The 18,271-nt window shown below is 38.3% G+C and overlaps 5 protein-coding genes across 5 annotated transcripts; 2 read left to right on the top strand and 3 right to left on the bottom strand.

Annotated features, from left to right (window-relative positions):
• The first annotated feature begins 181 nt into the window (after nt 1-181).
• LOC116286841 (uncharacterized) lies at nt 182-18,268 on the top strand. The gene is made up of 6 exons (XM_031693428.2): nt 182-2,928; nt 12,058-12,264; nt 14,050-14,232; nt 15,117-15,228; nt 15,732-15,844; nt 17,558-18,268. The coding sequence occupies exons 1-6, from the start codon at nt 280-282 to the stop codon at nt 17,864-17,866; spliced, it is 3,573 nt and encodes a 1,190-aa protein (XP_031549288.2). The 5' UTR covers nt 182-279; the 3' UTR covers nt 17,867-18,268.
• On the bottom strand, nt 3,542-6,569 carry LOC116296475 (uncharacterized). The gene is made up of 2 exons (XM_089040137.1): nt 6,465-6,569; nt 3,542-4,755 (listed from the first exon to the last, which is right to left on the bottom strand). Exons 1-2 carry the CDS (start codon nt 6,483-6,485, stop codon nt 3,556-3,558), a joined length of 1,221 nt encoding a protein of 406 aa, XP_088896263.1. The 5' UTR covers nt 6,486-6,569; the 3' UTR covers nt 3,542-3,555.
• On the top strand, nt 6,991-8,378 carry LOC148905446 (uncharacterized). The gene is made up of 3 exons (XM_089040138.1): nt 6,991-7,345; nt 7,452-7,706; nt 7,980-8,378. The coding sequence occupies exons 1-3, from the start codon at nt 7,053-7,055 to the stop codon at nt 8,134-8,136; spliced, it is 705 nt and encodes a 234-aa protein (XP_088896264.1). The 5' UTR covers nt 6,991-7,052; the 3' UTR covers nt 8,137-8,378.
• On the bottom strand, nt 7,893-10,401 carry LOC148905445 (uncharacterized). The gene is made up of 4 exons (XM_089040139.1): nt 9,884-10,401; nt 9,441-9,589; nt 9,154-9,354; nt 7,893-8,756 (listed from the first exon to the last, which is right to left on the bottom strand). Exons 1-4 carry the CDS (start codon nt 9,973-9,975, stop codon nt 8,590-8,592), a joined length of 609 nt encoding a protein of 202 aa, XP_088896265.1. The 5' UTR covers nt 9,976-10,401; the 3' UTR covers nt 7,893-8,589.
• On the bottom strand, nt 10,623-11,446 carry LOC148905444 (uncharacterized). Its single transcript, XM_089040210.1, has one exon. It carries the CDS (start codon nt 11,313-11,315, stop codon nt 10,623-10,625), a length of 693 nt encoding a protein of 230 aa, XP_088896336.1. The 5' UTR covers nt 11,316-11,446.
• Nucleotides 18,269-18,271: the final 3 nt, after the last annotated feature.

Here is an 18,271-nt window from a genome sequence, read left to right as displayed (position 1 = left end):
ATGTGTAGGAGAACAGTATATAAAATATATATTTGTACTGCGGTCGTAATGTATCAAATTGAGCTGATCCTTGAAGTATATGAAACAACTTATGCAGCTGCAAATTTTTAAAAAAGATTAAAAAACTATTTGTTCATGTACAACCGGGCTCCCTGTGGTTAAAGGCTTTCTCTTTCATAAATCCAAGACGTCAGACGAACGCGGGAATTTAAACTAAGTCGAAATTTTTGTGGAAATTAAGACTCTTAAGGCATTTATAATTATTTTTCTCGCCCAGGAATGTCTCTACTTGAACTCCTGAAGGATAAACCACCTGTTGTTTCTGATGGTGATATTCCATGGCCTGCACCGAATAAGAACGTCGATGCTTCGTCTTCATCAACAGCTGCCCCATTTTTAACGTCTTCACCCTTATTTCCAGCTAAAAGGACGCCAAGTTTACGGGAATTTCTCCACCCAAACTACCGTGGTAAGAAAGAGGAAAAAGAGAAGGATTCTATTAGCGAACCTAGTGACTTACTGCTGGCTATTGAGAAGAATAAATCTTCAAACAATTTGAGCAAAACAGATTTTGACTTACAGAAAAAAATTCGCCACAAAAGTTTGAATGTAAATTATAGTTCAAAAGAAAAAGTACAAGAAAGACTAGCGAAAAATACTGAGGAGACTAGCTCAATTTCTGTGCTTAAAAATCCGGATTTTGAAGATTCTGGAAGTGCAGAAACCCAAAAAGATGAAAAATTACAAACCTCAATTTTAGGTACATGTAATTTAACTTCTACAGAAAAAGTTGTTTTCCAACAAGATGTTGCTGAAGAAGTCGATAATTCTGAGACTGTGTCTGAAATAAATGTTTTTCTTGATAATACCACAAATCAGGAAATATCTGTAACAGATTCTGATGTTGTCATTGGGAAGAGACAAGAAAATGGGCTCTTTGTTCATGCCGACAAGATTCCAGCATCAAAAAGAATAATTTCAGAAACTAAATCTGTAATGACTGATGATAAATCAATTGAGAGAGCTAAAATAATTTCTGTTGTGGAAAAACAAGGAAAGAAATCAAATCAAATCAAATTAAATGATAAGAGTGATGATCATTCGTTGGTTTATGCCGACAAGGTTTTAACACCAAAGAGAAAAATATCAGAATTTGAATCTGGACTAACTGAAAAAGAATTGGTAAAGAGAGTTAGAAGAATATCTCAAGATTATTGTTCAGGTGTGATTCCTGGTATGTGTGGTACACAAAACAATGAATTGAAAGATTCGGCAGTATGCAAAGAACAAGGGTTGTCTTTGAATGATGGGCAGAACACACAAGACAGTGATCAGGATAAGTACAATACTGAAGTACACAAAGTACAAGCCGTGACATTAGAACCTGACATGTGCAACACACAAGACAATGAACTTGAAGAGTACATTGTCAATGACAAATTAAAGGAAGATCAGAATTTGATGTCAAAAAATAATAACAGTGATCGCAAAGGAACACTTTCCATAGAAAATAAAGCGCAAGAGTTAACTTTGAAGGCTGATGAGGAAAATTCAAAAAACAATGATGGAAAAGAATCCATACATAAGGAGCATATACAGGAGCATTTGTCTGAGAATCGTAACATTGATCAGGATATAGGAAATAATGCACAAGAGTTGCCTTTGAAGGCTGATGAGGGAAGCACACAAAGCAATGATGTTGAAGAATCCATAGACAAAGCACATGTAGAAGAGGGATTATCTGTGGAGAGTGATAGCCACACTTGCAACAAAGAAGAAAGAATGCTGGCCACAGAAAATAAAGCACAAGAGTTGCTTTTGAAGGCTGACGAGGGCAGCACCCAAGGGAATGATGAAGAAGAATCCATGGATGAAGTACATAAAGAACAAGAACATCTTCCTCTGACAAAAGAGACGATGTGTCAGGAATTCAAGGATACACTACAAGATGAGAAAACATTATCTCTGAAGACAGATATCATGTGCAGGGTGCAAAAGAAAGATGATCTGGCTCCACAAAACAGAAAGAAAGAAGCACAAGAATTGTCTTTAATGACTAATACATGCACGAAAGGGAATGACATTGTTATAGATACCACAGAAAATAAAGTATCCTTTGAAAAAGGAATTAGGAATGATAACTCAAAAATATCCTTATCAAACACTAAGTCTGAAACTAAAGGCTCTACGGAAAATAAAACTGAACTTTTTAAACACTCACAAGAAGATATTTTTGATATCCCAAAAATTCCACGAAATGTTAAATCACAGACTTCATTACGACAGAAAATTTTTACCACTGACTCTAGTGAGTCGAGTTCAACAGAGACTGAAGATAGTGAAACAGATGTAAAAGAAGCTGTCAATCAAAATCAAGGTTCTAAAGAAGTTTTCTCATCAAATGTTAAACCTGTATTAAAATTTAAAAATGCTACAGAAAGTGATTTTGATCCTACAAAAGACTTATCTGATAATAAAGTATGCAACTTGAGTCAAGATATTAGAGCTCCGAAGACTTTAGACACGAATGATTCATGTACTCAAATTTCACTTAAAGATAATGCAATTGATTCAAATTCTGGTTCTGAGGAGGACGGCTCTACTGATGAAGACAAAGATGAAGGTCAGGGCAGCACAAAACTCGAAAAGGAAGAAGAAGAAGCTATTGAGATTTTGGTATTTAACGATTCAGATGATGATGATGATGGGTTGGAAGATGGAGAGATTGAGGAAGAGAGTAGTGACGAGAGCTTTAAGTCAGTAGAGGGCATGGATAGACTTGAGGAAGATGAGGTTCCATGTAATGAAAGCAAAGATAAAGCTGAGAATAAAAAAATAACATTGGGAAATATAGGGATGCCTAAAGGTAGCAAGAGAAGAAGAAAAAAGAAGGCAAAAGGATTATCAAAACAGGAAACACCAAAGAAGGTTAGTAATAATAATAATAATAATAATAATAATTTTATTAAATAGCGAAAAAATTCATTAAAATATATGATCTAATGCGCTTAGACAATCATAATAATATGTATGTACTTTTATAAAACTCATGAATAATTAATGAGGAAAACACAATAAAACCATTGTCCGTGGAGGAGGTTGTATATCTGATAAAAAATCGTCCCAATTTGCATAATCTCTAACTCCAATTTTCTTAGCCAAATTCAATTTTATTTCAAAAATTAAACGAGACTTACCTGTAAGGTGAAGTTTGATTGGAATTCTACGAGTCATTGGTCGGGAGTGTGGGAGTTACGTGAGAGAGCGCACGAACCCGGGAGATCAATATTTAACTGCGAGTAATCATGCAAATAGATCAAGGGTGGGTATAAAAGCATAGAAAACTATATGGGTGGGCACGTAACTCCCACACTCCCGACCAATGACTTGTAGAATTCCAATCAAACTTCACCTTACAGGTAAGTCTCGTTTAATTTTTGAATTCTACTTCATCATTGGTCATTGGTCGGTGGGAGTCACGTGAGACTTTAAAGCTGCATGATTATGAGCTCAACACCATGCAACCACAATAATAACTGTATAACAGACAAATATTTATTTGTGTGAATCACAAACTTTAAGTAATTCATTGCCAAAGTTTTCAGTATTAACAACAGGCATATTGTAGAACTTTTGAAAAGTGTTTTCACTGGACCATCCTGCACTTTTCATAATAGTCTCAAGAGATATGTGTCCTGCCTTAGCACCTGAAGTAGCTGCAGCCCTAGTGCTATGAGCACTAAACACACTTGTATTAACTCCAGCCTTGCCTAACACATACTTTATCCAGCGGCTGATTGTATCAGCTGAGGCAGGCTGGTGTGGCTTTTGATAAGTTATTAGCAGCTGATCCTTGTTTGGCTGTCTTAAACCACTTGTTCTCTTTAGATATTCAAACATGTAGGTAACTACGCACAGGCGATTGTCTGGTTGGTAGGCAAGGAACTCAACTGTGGAGAGATGCCTTCCAGGTCTGGATGTTTTAAGCAATGTTTTAAGTACAAATATGCACTTGTCAGAGGTTAAGTGCATGTCAGACACTGTCAATGAATGTAACGTTTGGCGTCTCTGCCCTGATAGTAGTGCCATTAACATAACTAACTTGTGGGTCAAGTCTTTCAACGTGAGAGTTTCAGGGGGATGTAAAGTCCTCAGATAGTCCATAACATGTTTTACATCCCAGGTTCTAGAATATTTAGGAAGAGATGGCCTGCATTCAAATACCCCTTTCAGTAGTCTGCAGACTAATGGGTGGCTTCCAAAACTATTGTGCCCAGTTGTCTGTATGCAGGTAGACAAGGCGCTCCTTGCAGTGTTAACTGCACTATATCCCATGCCTGAGTCATATAACTCTGCAAGGAAATTTACCCCATCCTCTACAGATGCTGAAAATGGATCAATTTTCCTTTTATGACAGTACTCTTTCCATCGATCAATGTATGGACTGTACTGCTTTTTAGTGCCATTTCGCCATGATGACATGACCAATGAGGTAGCTTTTTCTGATAGTCCTTGACCTTTGAAATGTTCCCTGATACATGACATAGGAGCAACACCAGTTTTCCCTGTAGTGGGTGGGTTATAGTTGGTTGACTGGGTTGGAAGAGCATCCCTATTTTCCTGGGAAGTTCCAGTGGGTCTTGAATTAGCATTCTCATAACAGTTGGCCACCAAGGTTGAGTTGGCCACTTGGGAATCAATATTAGACCTGTTGCCTTCTCTTCCTGAATTTTCTGAAGAACAGTTGCCATAAGGCTGAAAGGAGGGAAAGCATAAAATAAATAGGACTGCCATGATAAGCTAAAAGCATCTATTGCAAATGCTTCCGGGTCAGGTTGGTAAGCTACAAACGGTTTTAGTTTGTAATTTAAATGCGAAGCAAAAAGATCAATGGTGGGCTTCACATTCAATTTATTTAATGCATCCTTGAATATCTTTGGGTCTAATGCCCATTCAGTCCCATTATTGACATTTCTAGAGTGCCAGTCAGCCATTACATTCATCTTTCCTGGGATGTGAGCAGTAAACAGCCACACATTGTTCTCAATACACCAGTCCCAAATACAGCGGGCTAAGTTATTACATGCCTTTGAATGACTAGTGCCCATGTGGGCTAATGTTGTTACAGCTGTCATGTTATCGATCATAACTCTAACATGTTTGCCCTTAATATGGTCCCGAAATGCTTTCAGGGCAAAGAATACTGCTAGCATTTCTAGGCCGTTTATATGATAGGAGGCTTCGGATGGACCCCATCCGCCCTTAGCTGATAGAGTGCCCATGACTGCCCCCCATCCTAGCATGGATGCATCAGTATGAATAACAATATCTGGCTCTCCATGCTGAACAATATTGTATGCACTACTCACAGAGTCTCGCCACCACCTTATATCTGCTAAGGCAGCTTCCGACAATGTCATGGAAATATCAAATTTTCCTTTTGCATGCTTCAAAGCATCAGTTTTTTCCATATCAATGCTTCTAAAGTGCAAGGGTCCCCACATGACTCCTGGGAAACTAGCAGTCATACGTCCTAGGAGTGAGGACACTTCTCTTATAGAAGGATTGCTGCTAGCTAGTATATTTTTGCATGCATCCTTGAGTTTGTTTGATTTTTCCTGAGTGAGGTAAACTTTCATTTCTAAAGAATCAAGGACGAAACCCAGGTAAGTGATTCTCTGTGAGGGTACAAGTGTTGACTTTTCTGGGTGAATTATAAACCCTAATGAGTCAAACAATTTTATTGTGGCAAGAACATTTCGAATACAGTCCTCAAAGTCCTCACCTTGGAGGTACGAATCATCTATGTAAGATGATGACAAATGACCAGACTGTCTTAAGGTGGCATAAACCGGCTTCAGTAATTTTGTAAACTTTCTTGGACAAAATGCAAGACCATTTGGGAAGCATGTAAACTTATAAAGATTCCCTGACCATATGAACTTTAGGTATTTTTGGTCACTTTCTGCTATACTAACTGAGTAGTATGCATCTTTTAAGTCCACCGAAGCCATATAACAATTCGGTCTCATCATACTTATGGCTGATTTGAGGGTGTCCATTTTAAAATGCTTGTACTCAACATGCATGTTGAGCCGCTTCAGGTTTAGGATTAACCTGTGAGAGCCATCTTTTTTCGGCCTGGTGAATATAGGTGACAGATATTGTCCCTTCTCATGCCCCGTGGGTAATATAACACCCTTTTTTATGAGTTTACATATTTCAAGGTCTATGATTTTGACCTCTGAATTTTTCACAGACTGTCCCGGGGTTTTTCCCTGGGTGGGCATTGAATTAAATTCAATATGCTGGCCTCTGACCATTGACAATATTTCAGAGTCTGAAGTTATTTCCTTCCAATTTTCTAGGTAGGATACCAGCCTGCCAGCCTTAAAACAGTCTGCTTTTGCAGTGAAATAATCTTTTAGAGCAGGTATAAGCGACATAAAATTATTTTCATTTACCTGTGTTGTCAGGTTAATCATTGAGAGGGTGTCTTTTTGTCCCACTTCTTCTTCTGGCTGTTGAAGTGGGGATTCCTTCTCCCCCTCTGGCCTAAAAAAGGCCTCTTGCCTCTATTGTTATTGCCAGATTTATCTTGGTGGCGGTTTGAGCCGCCTCCAGCCGCCAGGTTACTTATTTGGTTTGAGGCCTTGATGCTGCTCAGTTGAGATTGCAGTTCATCACCAAACAGCATCCCAGTAATTGGGATGTGGGGAGCACACAGGGTGCTATAATTTTTGTTTAAAGTGTATATCAGGTCTAGAATTTTTTTACGGTTTTGGCATCTCTAGATGATATAAATAAATATTCCAAAAAAAATTTTTCGATTTCGAATTTTTTTCACCTCGAAATCAGCCTTCAAAGTTAGATTTCTGGCGACGCCCAGTCGTGTTGGCCGTGTTTTAGGAGACTGGTAACTAGTGACGTAAATTCGAGAACCGAGAAAAGCGATTGTCAAGAATACGAGTAGACAAAGTATTGTAAACATTGACCCGTTAGTGACTTTCATTCCTTCAAAAAACATAAATTTCAATATATAATTTCACAAGATGGCTACGAACTATTACGGGAGTGATTGCAGCTCTGAAAGCGAGATTTCAAGTATATATTCAGAGGAAGAGGATGGAGAAATAGAGGACGAATGCCATCAACATGCTGAAACACACGAGTCAGATGATAGCTACCCCAGGTCTGAATCTCACGAATTGGTAGGACCATATTCTTCAGAACCACTTGCTGATGCGGAATGGCTCAGTGAATATAACGAAGAAATTTCAAAGATCGAGAAGAGAAATGAAAAGCTTCAAGAAAGATTTGATGGCGTCACGCCGAATAGCGCTTGGTACGTAACTATCAAGATCTAGCTACAAGCTCACTCTTTTTGCAAAATATTTAGTTTCGTTTTGATTTTTTTACTAACTCGCAAATCTAAACGTTTCCTCTTTTAGGTGTAGATGCGGTCATTGCAAGAAAGACTTACTTCAAAAACCTCAAGAGTGTAATTGCTGTCACGAAATAGAGGGTTGTCTCGAGTCACTGAAGTCTTCCGAAGTGCTCGAAGAATTGGAAGTACCTCCCATTTGTGTGACCTTACATCCAGGGTTTGAGCCTGTTTGTTTAAATCGCTGGTCCCTACGTTCATCATGTGCCAAATACCGCACTATCGACGGATATAAGTATAGACAAACTGGCAGTGAAGAAGAGTGAGTAAATCCTTTTTTTTTCTTCTAAGCTTAGTTTTAATTACATGGGCCCAGAACAAGTAAGATAACTATGACTAATGTTTTCTTCCTTATTTTCTTATATCTTTTACTGTTCACGTGCTTTACAAGTCATACCATGCCGTTTTAAAGTATTACTTATTTCCATGATAATGATGTAAATAGCAATTGTAACTGACAGTTGTTTATTTCAAGAATATATTCTTGTTTGTTTGATAAGTTTATATACTAACAAATTATCATTTCATATTTTAGGCTTCTCCGTGCAACAGCTTACAGGGAATTCACCCAATTGGTTCATGGTTATCAAGGAGGAGGATCCAAGAGAATCCCACTGCCTGCTTGTGCATACCACTCGATAAGAAAACAGTTTCCTAGCACCGATTTTTGTGGATACGAAGATAACGAGTGATACATATTATATTATAAACAGAACATTGCATTAGAGTGATTTTACTTGAAGCATGAAAAAAATTGCACTACATAGTAGTAGATATTCACTGTTTTCTTTTGTTTTACTTCGACTCTCCTCACTAATTATACAACTTTGTATCATGGGTCTAATAGAAATGACTCAAATTGCCTTTATGAGGGTTGTTTTGTATTTGTCACTTTGTATTGCACTTACAACTATAATAAAAAATTATAAAATAATTAATTGTAAAAAGTATTACAAAATGATACATTTCTACATATTAATATAAGAGTGAAGTCACTAAACCAGTGAAATGGATAGTAGACTAATACACCTTAGCACTGAGACTCTAATGCCATTGTTTTCTTTTGTGTCTATTTGACTATTACACCTTAACAAGTAATTTCTATTTCACGGGTTTAGTAACTTCACTCTAAAAGCAAGAGAGTATTAACTGCTTTTCTGGTTTTTAGGGCAGTCTTTCACATTCTTGTGTCCTTTCATGGGATTCTTGCAATGAGTGCAATGAGGGATTGATTTCTCTATCCTGCCTTCTCCAATCTTCTTTGTTTTCTTCATTTCGGCAGCTTTGGCTTCTTGTTCAAGTACCTGTGATACTGATAAAAGTAATGCAAAAATTAGCATGAAGTGAATAGTTGATGACAAAATTGTTAGTTTATATTATACTTCTATTATGTTATGACTGTTAGATTATTCAACATATTAGAAATAAACCTTCATGACTTAGACACAACAGTCTAATTATGAAGAAAGATCTATAGTGAAAGCACTGAATAAGGACTTGGTGATATTTGAACACTGAAACAGAGTGCAGTCAGTATAACCAGTGAAATAGTACAAAATCTAAATAGTAGTAATAATTAGCACAAATTCATTTGTTTTCTTTTGTTTGGTAAGCACTATTCAGTGCTATTCAGCTAAGCAAATTTCACAGGTATGATGATGGCACTCTTCAAACTTAGAAACATCAATGGGAAATAACATCCTACTCACATGGTGTTGTGGGTGGTACATTGTCTACAACCATACTCTTTCTTTTTTCCTTTTTTTCCAAAGCCACAGTTTTACTTTCTTTTACCAGCATCGTGTTCATTGATGGTGGGGTCATTTCTTTTAATTCTTTCTGTGCCTCTCTTAACATGTCTTCTTTCTGCAATGCTTCGAGAAAAGTGATGTATATCTCTTCCACATACCCTATTGATAAAAGATAAACAATAACATGTATACAAGTATTTTTTGACTTTTTGTTAAATCAGATGTGCCGAAATAGCAATTCTTACCATAATCTGGTTTTATTCTCACATCTCTTACAGTAGCCTCCCCATTTTTAAACTTCGGATAAATAAATCTCACTTGGTCTGATCCATCTGGCTTCTTTTTTGTCTCTCTAATGATATTGTAGTTGAAGTGGCTTACAGCAAGTATTTGTCTTGGAAGGAAAGAAAACAAAGAGAATGATTATAACAAATTATTATTCTTATTATTCGAATATCTTAGTTTGATTTCATTTGTTTCTTTATTTTGCATATTGCAATTCAAGTTTTTGCAAGAATGCAAATATTTAGTCATGCATTTATGTCTTATTTCTTGATAGCTTTTATATGAGAATAATACTATGATTATAATATTAGAAAAATCTATATAGTAAACAAACGATAGTGCTACAGTTGGGGCATATAGTCCAATATGTGTGACATTTTTTTATTATCAATCGACGACTTACCTTTCGGCGATTTCTTTGAGAATTGTTGGCTTCAGCTGAACTAGTCGATGGAACTGGGTAAAGTTTTGGGTATGACACAATTCCGGTCTCATCCCTTACTAAGTGTGCCAGCTTTCTGTCGTCTTCTCCGAAAGAGTAACGCTGACTGTAGTCCTCTGGAGAAAAGTGCTCCGAGCATATTGCCGAAGTCGCCGTAGGCGTCCATTTTGCTCGTCTTTTCAACACAAAATCGACCCATCTTTTCCTTCTAGCCTTTGCTATTGGTCGGTCATCATTAAAATAAGGGATCGTATGAAGTTTTATGCCTTTCTTCGTTATATTTGAACACCCTCCAACCACGCACCTACTAGGCATATTTACAATACTTCGAAAGGCCGATCTAAACTGTGTCACCGAATTTACGTCACAGAAAAACTAGTGCCAGTCCATTAGCGTCTCCCAAAACACGGCCAACACGACTGGGCGTCGCCAGAAATCTAACTTTGAAGGCTGATTTCGAGGTGAAAAAAATTCGAAATCGAAAATTTATTTTTGGAATATTTATCTATATCATCTAGAGATGACAAAACCGTAAAAAAATTCTAGACCTGATATACACTTTAAACAGGGTCTGATTAAGTCCCTTCTATGTTGAGACAGACTGAGATTATCATGGCCTAGGAGTGCTATGGCATCAGTGTTTAAGGTCAGCAACTCCTCCAACTTCAGCGTGGTGGGATCAGCAATGGCTGTCATTATCTTACTGACTGAGGCAGTCAAGATAGCTCCCACTTTCGTGAGTGTTTTTGGGTACTGGCAACGCGGAGGTCCCTTCTTCTGGCCAAGTGGTCGAGTTTATCCCATATTTCAGGGTTAACTGTAGGGACGATAAGCTTGTCACAGTTTGACGGGCGGGCGTATTTGTCAAGCTTGTCTTTAAGTTTTGTGTCGCCAAGTTTGGTCGAGAAACGCTTATTGACAAATTCCGCCAGTTTATCCGACACAGCGTCGGTAGTTTTTTCTTCTGTGTCATAATCTTGTGAAATTGTGCCCAAAAACTAGTCGAGGGGTCCTCGATTTGGTTTTTCTGGCTGTTTTCTTGACTTGCCTTTGCAGTCCGTTGTTGTGTACGAGATGCTCGAAGCAACTTGACTGAGTCATCCGAGTCGGATTCCTCCTCACTAAGATTTCTATCACTTAGCTCAGCATCTTGAGTAACAGCTTCTTTTCGCTTTTTTGCTTTTGACGATGCAGCCGAGTCGGCCTGCATCCGCTTAAGAGTATTTCCCATTGAGGAAATATTTCCCGCCATGGCGGCCATTGTTTGGTTTAGGCTCGCCAAGGTGGCAGTGAGCGAGTCGCTCGGATTATCTTGCTTTCGTGAATCAGAATTTACTTCATCATCAGCTAGGAGGTTTTCCTCTTCTTCTTCGCGTGTTCCTTTAGGTTCCATTCTTCAAAGTCTACTTCTTTAAGGCTTTAAGAGGTATAAATCGACGCAGCAATAACAAACACAGTAGATCTCCCAAGGATCACACACAAATTGATCTCCCGGGTTCGTGCGCTCTCTCACGTGACTCCCACCGACCAATGACCAATGATGAAGTAGAACTTTAAAATTATAGTAGAACATGAATGTATACACCTAGACGTTTCATAAGTAATATACAATATTCGTGTCTGTGTTGTATCAGATATACAAACTCATGGCTATGCCTCGTGGTTGTACATCTGATACAACACGCCCACTCATATTGTATGTACTTGTCAACGGCAAATACAGGATTTTGTCTATGGATTTTTGAACTGGCAAACCGAACCAAATAAAAAACAGTTCCTAGCTCCTACAGGTCTCTAACTAGGGGAAAAAAGTTACTATTTGTTTGGCAGTTCATAACGTTTTTTGCCTGCTAAACCTTAATTTTGGCCTCGCATTAATTTGGCCAATGGCAGGTCACTACTTCGAGCCCTGCTTGTACTGTATCGTAATTACCTCAGACTATATAGTTTTTGAAATTTCTGCAACGCTGTGTATATATACACTGTATGTGTTTATTTGGGGCTTGGGGCATGTCTACTTGGACTACGAGTCCATTCATGCTCTGTTGAAGCTATTAAATAAATGAAGGAAGGAAGGAAGGAAGGAATGAAGGAAGGAATGAAGGAATGAATAAATAAATATTTTTATGTTTTAGATAAAAAATGTTCCTACAAAAGAATCCAAAGACGACCTCAGTACAAGAAGATCATTTAAGAAACCAATGGCAGACCAAAGTACCACATGCAAGCCAGAACCCATAAATGAAAAACCCAATGAAGATGAAAACCAGGAGGAGTTTAGCTTGTTATCTACGTTGACGAGCACTGCAGTCATGGATGTCACTGTTGCAGCCAGTGAAAAGGTAATTAATAAGCCTGAAGCGAGATGATGTTTTACCCCGACTCTATACCATAATAGTTTTTAAAATTCTTTCATATTAAAATTTTTGATTCCTTAGAGAATACAGGAACAATAGTCATAATTAATGAACAAAAGCAATGTGAAAAGGATTATGGTCTAGAGACAGGGGTAAAACGTCATCTTGCTTCAGGCTTATTTCAAATTTATTTTGATCCTTTGACATTTTATTTAAACAATCATAGAAAATGTTTTTTGGCTTTTGCAAGGAATTTGTTTCATAAAGGCATGTTGGTTCCAATTACATTTATTAATGTACATTTAGGGAAGCATGGGTGGTGTAGCTGTGTTAGTGCTCGCCTCTCATCAATGGGACCCAAGTTCGAGTCCCGCCAGGTTCGGTGTTGTACAGTATATGAGTAGAGTTGTTTGTTGGTTCTCTCCTGTGCTTTGAGGGTCTTTCTCCGGGTTCTCCGGTTTTCCTCCCTCCGCAAAAATCAACTCCTAAATTCCAATTGGATCATGGAATGAGGGCCATAGGTTTGTTAGCCACTGGCTATTAAGTGCTACCCTCGTGAAAAAATTTATTCTCACATGTGGTTGGTCAGAACCCAAAAAACATTTCAGATATTTTTACAGGGAAGCACACTTAGGGTAGTAGTGAAAGCTCTTGACTCTCACAAATGCGACCCCTGTTCAAGTCTCTCCAGGCTCTGTGACATATGTGAGTACAGTTGCTTGTTGCTTCTCTACTGTGCTGCGAGGGTTTATCCTGGTTCTCCTGTTTTACTCCCTCCACGAAAATCAACTTCTACATTCCAATTGGAATCCAGTGGATGGAATGCCACTCTGTGGAAATGCCACTGCTAAATTCCATTTATTTAAGTTTTGTGTCTACTGCATATTAATAAGCAGTAGACACTATGCCATCGAGTTTACCCAGATATACTTCATATCCTATTTAACAAGCGAAAAATATAGTTATATGACATGCGATACAACTGACATAAAGTTCATACCATTGTAAGGCTTGTAAAACTTTTGATGACTTTCGGATCCCACGTGCACAGCTAGCGGTGCATGGCGAAGCTTGGCGAGGATAGCCGACAGGCGATAGAATTGGTATGTTTGTGCTACACGAAGCATGTCAACAATTGCGCTTCCTGAACGATTGCTACAGAACCAATGCGATGTGAAACTGACTCAGATTTTTCAGTGACAATATTTGAGCCCTTTAAAGGGATAACTGAACTCCGTAAGCAGGATATTAAGCCCTGAATACCTGCAAGTGAATATTCTACATAAGCATGATTCAAAAATGATGCTGTGTATCTATCAGCAGTAGACACGTACTCATCGAGTACGTTTTTTTTACTAGGCACTTTTCTTAGTTTTAAATAATATTATATAGAATTAATGATTAGTACTGAACAAGAGAAAATTAACTAAGAGAAGGAATCCCCGTGCCCCATCATGTGCCCACTTTGATGCTATTTTTAGAATCATTGATGCTATTTTTAACTCGTTACCATGCCCGCGCGATAATCATGCTTCCCTTTAATGCCTCGTTTTAGGACACGAAAAGCGACAAAAACACAGGGTTTTGTTTACAGCAAGACTAGAAGCCGCCTACCCTCAAGAAATCAACCAATCAGGTTCTTCGCTCAAAATATTTCAAAGCTAAAAATAGCATCAAACTGTGCACATGATGGTTACAAGGCTATATAGGGGGGATTCCTTCTCTTAGTTCATATTCTCTTGTACTGAATTAATACTTGACATCATACAGGAACTGATTAAGAAGAAGTCAAGAGGAGGCAAGGTGAGTGCCAAAAAAAGAAAGAAGTTGCAGAGAAGAATGAACGAGCACACTGCACGAAGAGCAGAAATAGAGATGAGAAGACTTGAGATTATAATGGAGCCATTGCCGATGCCGATCTGCCTGTTCTACTTAAGTGGTTCATGTAACAAGGTAAGGGGAGCAAAATAATGTAAACACAGGGGTGGTGAGGGGGAATGAGTATTAACTCCACCCTACACAAACCCCTGTGTTTACTAGACATGCTTATCAGTATCGGGATCGACACCTAGTGTTTGCTCTTCAAAGGGAATCTGAATGTGCCAATGAAGTGATAAACTTGAAAAACAGTGTTTTAAAAGTTAGGAAAATGGTAGAAGAGTAACTACGTTTGAAAATACACTTAATACCGTAAATGTCCGTCAAATTACTTCATTTTTTATGCACCATATCCCTGGACTTATGGGTTTCCTGTGGTATTGGAGGTACCCTGTAATAGCAGTGGCGGATCCAGGAATTTTAGAAGTGATTTTTATTACAAGAAGGTTTTACCAGGAATGGGGAATGGGAGGAAAATGGGGGGGGAGTGACTTACTATGTATAATACTGAGAAATTTGAACAAAAGGGGAGATGCTAGCCACCCCCTTTTGCAATCCCTGGATCCACCCCTGAACAGCCACTCCTCTCTTTAAAAATGCGCTTTTCTCAATCAAAAGATACGAACTCAGACCTGTAGAAAATTTGATTGCATGAAGCCAAAAACACAGAAATGTGTTGGAAGTGGTAGCCGGGTAATAGACCTTATTTGTGGTGTGACAATGTTTTCCCAATTCAGCGTGACAAACCTCCAGGGGATTCATTTTCTTTTGTTTTTACTCTTCGAAAAATTCATGAGTATCCCAAAGGATACGAAAGGAATAACGATGATATCCCGACGAGTTGCAAAACAATAGCTCTTCATTCCCTCAGAGGTTTGTCACGTTCAATTGGGAAAATATTGTCACGAATATAAGGATAGGACTGGTGTGACGTCATTTCCTGTTGTTTTATTTGTCAGGGTGATGGCTGTCAGTTCAGACACGAGGGAACTCCAACAAAGAGACCACATCTCTGCAAATACTATGTAATGGGTGTGTGTGAAAAGGGTGATAACTGTCTCTACCAACATAATATCCTTTGTAATGCCATCACTAATATACACGTGTTTCATACTCGGACTCTCTAGCTGATCAGGTAGGATGAGGTGAAAAACTGGGTCGAATTTGTATTGCAGTGCATCGTGGGACTGTTTTAGGGACATATTTTAAAGATGGCGTTTATTTTGTTCTCTAAAGCAGTACGATTGACTGGAATGCCAACTCGATCAATTTCCAATTTCCCCCCTCAAGCTCGGAATGGTTAATACACCATTTTCGAATTCGTACAACACCGCTGTGTTCCTTGATTACAGACTCTTTTACTCAGGGTTAGCCTTATTTCAGCGTCAGAATATTCCCGAATAGCAATTTAACGGTAAAGTACTGAGAATGCACAACTTCAAAGATACAAATACTTTGAAATTCCAAGGACCTTCACTGGAACACGTGAATATTTTATACAAAATCGAGGCTAACCCAGAGCAACAGAGAGCTCGAAATGACTAGAGTATTTAATATTCCTTGACAATTCTCAAGCGCATATCCATGCAAGAATTTCCACTTAGGGTCACGTGTGTGTACCTATGAAGACCGCTGTAAATTCTCCCATGATGCACCAACGCCCGAGACTCAAGTTCTTTTTGACCAGGTTTGTAGACTTTCACGACACGAGTGAAAAACGTCTGCGCATGCTCTGAATCCGTATCAATATGTAAATGTGACTTTCAAACATGCCTGATAAATTTGACTTCACAAAATGCCGAAACTTAGTGTCCATGCTTGATACTTAAGACTAATTCTTTCATATTGTGTTTGTTCAATACAGTATCTTGGTCTGACAAAAGTATACTCTCGAACTTTTTTGTATACTTGGAGAAAACTCTTCAAATTTCTTAGAAAACGTGCTGAAGTGCACGCATGCGCAAACGTTTCTCTAGTGTCGACTTTCACGGTTTTGCTCTGCAACTTTTCTGCTCATGCGTAGAGTTTTCTGCGCATGGGTGTTTCATTTCCCTTAGTTCATGGATCCCTCCTTCTTCCAGAAAACAGGAGCGGATTCAAAAAATTCAGAAAGCAAGAAGTCATAAACCATAAAATGGTAATTGAATTTTGAGAGGGTTAAACCAGTGTCTTAAAACTAAGACGTAGTTCCGTAGGAAAAATCCATCACGAAGCAACACCTTGGATATGCAGGCATCTGTTATATACCATCGTTTTCCCATTTCAGACCACGTGTCATTTCCTAGAGTATCATTTCTTTGTTTAACGGTTGCACATGAGAAGACACATGAATATGGATACAACTCAAACAAAAAATCTTATTCTCAAGACCATGTGTCATTCCCTAGAGTATCATTTCTTTGTTTAAGGTTTGCGCTTGGTTGCACATGAGAAAACACATGAATATGGATACAACTCAAACAAAAAATCTTAATCTCAAGACCACGTGTCATTCCCTATAGTATTATTTCTTTGTTTAATGGTTGCGCATGAGAAAACACATGAATATGGATACAACTCAAACAAAAAATCTTATTCTCAAGATCACGTGTCATTCCCTATAGTATTATTTCTTTGTTTAATGGTTGCGCATGAGAAAACACATGAATATGGATACAACTCAAACAAAAAATCTTATTCTCAAGACCACGTGTCATTCCCTATAGTATTATTTCTTTGTTTAAGGTTTGCGCATGAGAAAACACATGAATATGGATACAACTCAAACAAAAAATCTTATTCTCAAGACCACGTGTCATTCCCTATAGTATTATTTCTTTGTTTAATGGTTGCGCATGAGAAAACACATGAATATGGATACAACTCTAACAAAAAATCTTATTCTCTACTTTCACATCCCCATAATCCTTTGCGTCTTTAGGGGGGTAAACAGAGGGTAAAAACCCACTTATTTTGCTGCAGGCTGATCAGACAATGTTGACAATACCTTGTTTGGTATCCAAAAATAAAATGAAGAAGTAAAAAAACAGAAAAAGATAGAAGCTTGAAGACGTTTAAGGTAAATTTTAAACATTTTCTGTAAGACCAAAACTCTTGATGATCTGTACACGCAAAAATAACTTGGAATAAACTGATAATCAGTATTGTACAGTAAGTATAGTATACATTCAATTAAGAAATCTTTCAATTTGGGACAGTTTTTTGATTGGTTACCCCCCAAAGACGCAAGGTATTATGGGGACGTGAAAGTGGAGAATTATCGAGAGTGACACGGGGTCTGAATTGGGGAAAAAACATTATGCCCAAGTAGATTTGTTGCATTTTATTTTCTTCACTGGCCTTGGCTTCCTTTGATATAAAATTTTAACAGCTGGGCAACTTTTCATTTTCTTTTCTCCAGCTCTTTGCAGAATCATTACAAGCGCAAAATACGACCCTAACTGATGTTGGAGATGGTAATAATCAAAATGGAACAGCAACCTCTACAAATGGAACCAATCTCCCTCCCATTGCATCTGTGAAACAGAACCTATATTCTGTTCGGTATAGCTCTATCGACGAAGAGAATTGTGAGGGGAGTGATAGTTTAGTACAGGAAGGTAGTAGTCAATCAAAAGATTGCGAGGAAAAGACAAAGGCAGCCCAGCAAGATGAGTCTAGTCAAGTCTTGACGCCTTCGTACGTGGTCCCTGGAATGTATACAAGTTGAACAGAATCCGAGAGGATTGTGGTTGGCATGTTCAAACAGCAGAGTAATTCTCGCTCCAAGTTCCAGTTCTTTTTATCCGGAAAATTGTCTTACATCACTAAATAATCCTTCCTCCCTTTGCTTCCTTCCTTCCTTCCTCCCTCCCTCCCTCCCTCCCTCCCTCCCTCCATTCGCTAGCTCCCTCCCTCTCCATTCGCTAGCTCCCTCCCTCCCTCTCTTACAAGGGTTTAGCTTATTGGGTGATGAGTAATGAAATCAAGTCGGGCCTCACTATTTCCAAGTAGTTATTACGTCGCAGCCTGAGTGCATCCCAACACAGACCGTGTTTGAATGCATGCAGGCTACTTAACGCTGATGCAAGAGTGGGCTTATGTTAAAATAAAGGCGGCAAACTTCAAACTAGCT

This window comes from Actinia tenebrosa, unplaced genomic scaffold (genome assembly GCF_029948245.1).
Source record: "Actinia tenebrosa isolate PJP-AT-01 unplaced genomic scaffold, QUT_ActTen_1.0 PGA_scaffold7__59_contigs__length_16204524, whole genome shotgun sequence".
NCBI lineage: Eukaryota > Metazoa > Cnidaria > Anthozoa > Actiniaria > Actiniidae > Actinia > Actinia tenebrosa.
The sequence above is the reverse complement of the archived record's forward strand: the minus strand, read 5'-3'. Positions and strand labels throughout refer to the sequence as shown.